This window comes from Montipora foliosa, chromosome 6 (assembly GCF_036669935.1).
Source record: "Montipora foliosa isolate CH-2021 chromosome 6, ASM3666993v2, whole genome shotgun sequence".
NCBI classification, from domain to species: Eukaryota; Metazoa; Cnidaria; class Anthozoa; order Scleractinia; family Acroporidae; genus Montipora; species Montipora foliosa.
Genome location: NC_090874.1, coordinates 12,514,562 through 12,522,061, shown reverse-complemented (window position 1 = coordinate 12,522,061; position 7,500 = coordinate 12,514,562). Strand labels below are relative to the sequence as shown.

At 40.0% G+C, this 7,500-nt stretch overlaps 1 protein-coding gene across 1 annotated transcript in view; it reads left to right on the top strand.

Annotated features, from left to right (window-relative positions):
• Window positions 1–6,635, top strand: part of LOC138008701 (collagen triple helix repeat-containing protein 1-like) — a 7,571-nt gene extending 936 nt beyond the window's left edge. The window contains exons 2-4 of the mRNA XM_068856013.1: window positions 4,486–4,590; window positions 5,417–5,692; window positions 6,083–6,635. Coding sequence (XP_068712114.1) covers window positions 4,489–4,590; window positions 5,417–5,692; window positions 6,083–6,445 — 741 coding nt within the window. The 5' untranslated portion in view covers window positions 4,486–4,488 and the 3' untranslated portion in view covers window positions 6,446–6,635. The remainder of the gene's footprint in view (window positions 1–4,485; window positions 4,591–5,416; window positions 5,693–6,082) is intronic.
• Window positions 6,636–7,500: the final 865 nt, after the last annotated feature.

Here is a 7,500-nt window from a genome sequence, read left to right as displayed (position 1 = left end):
TCATAAATTTGTCACAAATTCTAGTTTTTGCCAAATTCAAATTAGATAACGAAGAGGCCTCCCAACGAGCAAATTAAGCCAAAAGCCTTCGAGACACGTTTCTAGGCTCCTTGTAATGTATAAAGACTGTCTAAAGGGATTTTTTTATCACATAGAAGAATTTGATCTCTTCGGATATCTTAGCTGAAAATTGAAGTTTCCGATAATTTTAGCGAATGATCTCTTCATTCAGAAATTTCTAGCTGAACGTTACCTTCTAAGAACTTCCAACCGAACCGTTTGCTCATCCGAAACTGCTCTACCCCTTCCGCAAAACGTAAGGGACTACTTTTCCCTGGTTGCGAGATCTTTTGGTGATGTTTTAGTAAAGAAATCTGTAGCTGTTTGGCAACGTAGAACCGAAATTCGTAGAACAGTTACAGTTTGTCTCTCCCAAACGTATATTTTACCGAAGATTATCGTTGGGTGCCCCTATATGGATAAATAACGTTAGAAAGCCCTATACTAAGTTTAAAAAAAAATTATTGTGTATGTTAGCGTTTTTTTTTTCTTCACGATGAGCCGAAAAGAGCAGTACTTTTCAAGTAGTTTACCTGCTCAAAAAGCGCGCAGAGTAGAAAAGTCGCTCCAAGGGAAAATATTTAGCATAGTGAACTAAAAATTGTATTTTTATAATAAGTTTTTCTTTGTTGCATGACGTACTGTTGGCGATATTTACAGTCAATCGCTCTTAAAGGAAAACACATAAAGGAGGACAGCGACGGAACTTATTTTTCAAGAAGTTGTTTCCAACAGTTTGTTGGCCAATTGGCGGCGACTTTCATCGAAATTTCGGCAAATGTATTATTCACTCGCTTAGCGAAATGGATTCTTACTCTTAGTGTATCTGCTTCCAAAGCCAATATCACCTGCACTCGGGTAACCTTAATAGTATTAGTTGAAGTTTGTCTCCAACAATTTGTTCAGTTATTAAGTCGCCTACTTTACACGTTGACCGACTCGTTGGCGATGTGACCGACATTCGTTCTTCCCGTTTCCACTCGGCAAATCCTGTTTGATTGAGTAAATCTTGCGTCAAAAAAGCCTCTCCACATTTGTTCAAAAGCAAAAATATTAAAGATTTATCCAAAAACGAATTTCAAATAAAGGGAATACGTGGCAAAGCACGCCTTGTTTTCCTTTTTCCGCTTGACCTCACTTGTACTGTCCGGCCAACACGGAGTTGCTAAGCGGTAACCAACTCCTAAGGGCCTATATAATTACTGATCCTCACGCATGAAATCGTGTTGTTCTCTCTTTGCATTAACTTAACGATTGCTGTCTTTAAGATGCTAAAACAACTGTCTGAGGAAAACAGGGCCGTCTTTTTTGTCAGCAGGGGAAATTATCAGGGGTAAATCAAAGAGGCTGCATATATTGCAGTTATCCTGTTTTAGCAAGTTTAATGAGTTTACAGAGCACTATCCTTGATAATTTAGAACTTTGTCAACAGCACCGTTTCGGTCTAACTCTCGTTTATTGCAACTCATTTTTTTGTTTCGAAGTGCCACTTCAAGTATAACTTTCAAAACACTGAGAATAAATAAAATCAAGGAGACGGGTGGAATGGAGCACAGTTTTTTTGTATTAAGAAGCTTAGGTATTCTAGTCAGAACTTAATTTATACGAAATAAAAATTTTAGTGCAATTAATTCTAACTACAACTGACTGATTACTACTTTCTTGGTCGCATTTTTTCCAGCTGTACTCCTTCAAGTTAATAGTCAATCCTCTTGTGTAGTGTAATTTTTCTCGGCACCGTTTTCGTCCGTTTTCTCCACGTCAATTAAAGCTTTTTTTGAAAGAGAGCCCTGCAAAATTTCGCTTGCTTTCCTTTTAAGTGTCGATGACGTACATTTATATGCTCTGACCGCATCGTAAGACCGATGACCAGTAGTTTCTTGGCTAAGTTGTTCTGGGACACCACCACCATACAATCGTGTAGCACTAGTACAACTATGCCGAAGAGAGTGATCACTGTAGTGTCCATCGAACCGTGCTCTACTTTTTCCCGGCCACCTTTTTGTAAAACCAGATTTCCCAGTTCGGCTTTGGCAAAGCCTGCAAATAAAATGCGTTGTCGCCGACTTCATTCGGGACGCGAGACATGTATTTTTATACAGCTCACCAGGACAGCGCTCTAAATTTAAAAGTCAAATTCTCATAAGCCCCAACAACTTTCCTTTTGATAAGCAAATGGCTCAATCCCCGATACTAATATCCTTGCAAAAATTCACGCCCCAGCTCGTCACACTCTAAAGATAGCTGTGAATTTTTCCCAGCCCTCAGAGAAAACTGAACGCCAAAAATCCAGACCAACGTATTGCGAAGCAATTCGGCATTTTCGCTACCTAGAAAACCATGTTCCCACAAATAGTTTTCTTGCTATTATGTTATCAAATTAGCCTGGTTAACATCTACTCCTCAGTATTCTTGGTTTGCATCCACGTGATGAGAAGGCCATGTTGGTGTACAAAGCAGTAGAAAATGGCCCCGCAAGTTTTCCGTAATAATAGAGTGAAATTCCCAAAAGTGATTTTAATGCAGTGTCACACCTCTCTGTCACAGACCTTGGTGGAACCTGGTTGTTCACCAGGTTTTTAACAAAAATTCTTCCAGGGCAGACAAAAATCCACCAGGTTGATCCTGAATTCTTCGCCAGGGGGGCCAATGACTTTTTAAAATCTAACTATATATGTATATACATGCAAAACTGTGTGACCCAGTATTTAACATACTATGTTTGATATATATGGCAAGAAACGTATTGCATTCAATTTTGAAAGCAAGTCAATTGACCACCAGGGAAACTGAAAATTCTACACCAGGGAGGAATACAATTCACCAGGGAGTTTTTAAAAAACCACCAGGTGCCAGGGAGATCAAAATTCCACCAGGGAGGGCAAAATAACTCACCAGGTCGGGTTCCACCAGGTCTTGCAAGCGTTTACCTTCGATTTCTGCTACAATATCAGTATCATGAGAGGTCTGTGTCACACACAAATAATGCTTCGCCTCCCGCGGAATTCATCGCCTTTCCAAACTGAGGTTTGCACTGAGTAAAACTAGTGTATCTAACAGATGTAAATGTGAGAGGATGATGTGAAGGGCTTTTTTCTACCCATGTAAACCATGTGACCGTTGGCCCTACCAATGGAAATGGGACCACTCAAGGACAGAGAAAAAGTCTGGTTAGGGTGGGAATTGAACCCACGACCTGCGGGTTAAATCACCGCTGTTCTACCGACTGAGCTACAAGGTCAGACGGGAGCAGGTCCTGGGAATTGAAGATATCAAATTCACGGCAATGAATACGTACAAATACAAGGGGTTCAGTTCATGCAAACGCCGTGTAGCACCCATACAGATAGTCATGCTGCGGTACATTTCGTTGATAGTGACAACATTTATCATTGATAACCACAGCATCGGCGTATTGAAGTCAGTTTGGGGTCCAGTTTTGTACCGGACCTATTGTATTCTCCCTTCATTTCCTCGCACGAACAGTCGTTAAATTGCAATTAAGCATAAATTGAACATATCCCTTCCACTCGGCAGCATTTCTAACATTTAGTTAAACTAGTTAAAAATCTAAATTAGAAATACTCAAAGGGTATCAACCGTCACCGTAGATGTTTAAAAAAAGAGAGTAAATGTATAAATAACAATAAAATATATATAATTATTTTTAAAAAAAAAAGAGTCATCCTCCGATAGTTTCTTTGAAAAGTGAAGCTTCAATGTCCCCACATTCGATAACGTCCGTGGCTGGATTGTTCCAATCCTTTATCTTTCTTGTTATAAAGCTACATTTATAGGTGTGGGATCGACTGCTAAGACGAATGAATTTCTTTGAATGGTATTGTCTTGTTATTAGCTGTTTCTTCGCTCGAAGCTACCCAGTCTTGATTCCTACCTCCTTTAGCTAAGCTGTAACCAACCTAGATCCTCGAGTAACCGTGTGACTGTTCCAGTCTTTCGGTCATAGTAACGTGTCACAAACCTTGCCGCTCTGCGTTGCCTGACACCTTCTATACTGTCTACTTGTTTACTTGTGTGTGGATCCCATGCGCAGCTTGCATGCACAGCTTACATAATTACTCCGGCACTGGCAGATGGCATTATGAGAAATTATTGAAGCCAACGACTGCAATCATTTCTCATAATGCTATGTACCTCAGTAATTATCCATTAAATAGCAACGAAACTCATATAAAACTAATCTCTGTTGAAGAAAAGAAACCTCACACACATCTGGGAATTTGACCTGTGAAGAGAACCGGCTTTAGTGAAACAAGATCAGGGAAAGTGGAATGCTCGTAGGTATACAATGAATACAAGGTGGGAAGTTTGGTAAAGCCCAGAGTCTCCATGCCAGAACCACGACCCTGAATCAAAATACATGAGCTGTACCAACTCTTTGAAATATTTCCTTTCATTCATCAGATCATGGCACCATCAGCTCCTTGCAAGTATTCAAAGACAATGAATTTCTTGATTTTGCTCGTTATGCTTTCAACCTCACACTTAGCGTTTTGCGCAAATGTATCGGTGAGTAACAAATTTATCAACCACGAAATTTGTCTCATCTTACCAGCCACAGAGTTATTCGATCTTGGAAGAAAGCATTGTGAAAATCTAGATTTATCTTTAAGAGGTTTAAATCAAGTTTTACTTTGCACGTTTTTAAAGAATATTTTCATATAATCCATAGCATGCATTTCAGAAACACCCACAAGCAGTTTTAATCCTTTTTTTTTTCCTTCAGTTTCTATTCGCTCCAAACTTGAAATGTATGTCGGAGGAAAGTGTTAAAATCCTTCTCGTCTCATACAAGTGCAGATTTGAGCAACGCACTGCATGGGCGAAGAATCGCGAATGTTCCATTTCGTTTGCTTTAAGAAAAAGGAGTGTGGTACTTTGTAAGTGAATTGGAACCAAAATCTAGAAATATTGCTAACGTTTGATTACTTTCTCCACAAAACTCTAACTTTGTTCCTTTTGCGCTGTCTTTTATGCAGCTGAAAAATATAAAGATGGTGTTTTTTTTTCCACCAAACCTGTCGTTTTGTAAAGATCCTGTTGCCGCTTTTGTCAAGTTGAACCCCCGAACAAATAATAGCGACGACTGGCTCGCGCATCGAAACAGCAAAAGATTCGGCCAAAGCACATAGTTTTCAGAAACCATTTTCCCGCTATGCTGCTTCTGCATTGAAAGGTTCGGCGCTGTTTCTTTAATTTTTGCAGATGCTTATGTTATCATTTGTAGATGCAATTCTGAAACACGATTTCACTTGAATGACTAAAGATCTGCCAAGAACTGCAAGGGTTGCGAGATAAATCTGACTTGTGTCTTTCCTTTTTCAACACACATCAGGTGGATCCCGGTGCGAAATCGGCAAATGCTTGCACAGCGGGTTGTGCACCTGGTGTTCCAGGGGTTCCTGGTGTCCCTGGTTACAATGGACGAGATGGGCCCAAGGGAGAGAAAGGCCCAGCAGGACCACCCGGAGATAAGGGACCTATGGGACCTAAGGGAGAGCAGGGTACTCAAGGACCCAAAGGTGATCCCAGTCTCCAGGCCATGCCGAAAAATTGGAAACAGTGTGCATGGAAAAACATTAATGAAGGCAAAGATAATGGAATGATAAAGGTAAGAAAGAAACATGGCAATTTGAAAGAGGGTTAAAAGCATAGGTATTCGAGTCAGCGCCGGAATGCTGTGTTCGTCTGTCGTATTTAGGACAAGGTTGAACAAATTCTTTAAGAAATATTCTCTGACAGTCTTGCATTATTAAAGAAGGAGGAGGTGATAGTGGAACGAAGTCGAAGACTGTAGAATTTGTCAAAATCAGGTTGTCCATCCGGTAAGGGCGGCAATGTATTGTTCATTTTCAAACTAAATAAAATTGGCCATTTATCTTTTCCGTTCCCAAACTTACTATAAACAACGTCAAATTTCATTCCAGTAAACCTTTCGATAAAGCTGACATGAACAGGTGTCAAATGTTACACTTATTCGTAAAGGAGTTTTCTTTTTCAGGAATGTACTTTCAACAAGCTTTCAGAGAACTCGGCTTTGAAAGTCGAGTTTAATGGCGACTACAGAATTTGCTGTTGTCTGGACTGCTGCAAACGCTGGTTCTTTACCTTCAATAACGCGGAATGCCTTCCTCTGGCAATCGACGGTCTTATGCACATTCACATTAACCAAGGCAAGACAGACAGCAACATACACAAAACAACTCAGATCGCAGGATACTGTGAGGGGATCGGCAAGGGGATTGTGCGAGTGGCGATCAATGTTGGAGATTGCGTTGGAAAGAAAGCTGGTTCGGATGCTTACACCGGGTGGAACTCCGTCACCCGTATAATGATCGAGGAAGTCCCTCCTCCACAGAAATAGATTAGTTTTCTTGGATCCAAGACTGATAGCTGTCGAAAAATAGTTAATTCATGTAGCTTTGATTTCTTTAAGTCAGGTAAGGCAAGTAAACTATTAGTCTACCATCGAACTTATATGGAACTGATTTCCTCTGCTTGATGTAAAATGTTGGGCACAATTTACTGGGAATAAATGAATGCATTTTACTGTCACTGTTTAATCAAAGTTGTTCAGGGTTGTTTTGAAAACTGAAAACTGTACACCACACCATAGCTAGTGTAAAAGTAGTATAGGCAATCACATGAGTTCAAGTGACGTTTGACATAAATGATCAATTTCTTTTCCAAGGTCTCTTTTCTTCCATTGCCCTGTAAGAAAAATACGCACAGTTTGTCAAAACAAACGAAACATTGTTATGTGTCCAGATTTTGAAAAGCATTTGGCAAGGAGGTTCAATATTAAGCAAAACCTATTGCAGAACTTCCATGGACACATATCTCCGGTGGATACGTCTGCCTTCGCAGTCTATGGACATTAGGGACCTTTAGATTCTAGGACGAGGACAAGAACGAGTACGAGTTTTGACTGTTTGCTTTTAGCGAAAATACTAAGAAGATTTATAACCCGCACACTTAATCTTACTCTTTGTTACCAGTATAGGTTGCTCAGTTATTATTATTGCTGGTAACGGAGCCTTTTTGCTCATCAAAAAATGCCAAAACTGCTATCCTTTAGTTGACTTTTTTTCTCATGACGACATTTTTGCAAAGCTCGTAGTAAAATGACGACAGTAACACGTTTTTCCCGCCAAAATGACGCTGGTTTGCGCGCGTTCACTGTTGTTCTATGAGAAAATTTCGTACTCGTAGTCGTACTCTTGCTAGAATCTAAAGCTCTCTACTGTCACTCACTGCAACTGTCTTGGACTGTACTCAATCTTATAAGTGGTGTTGAAAACTGACTTCTGTTGGTAATTCTGTTAACATAAGATGCGTATGCCTTGATAGTCTTGATAGACCAGTGTCCAACGCATTTTCTACATAATCCTTGCATTCACCAAGTCTGTTGGGGAACTT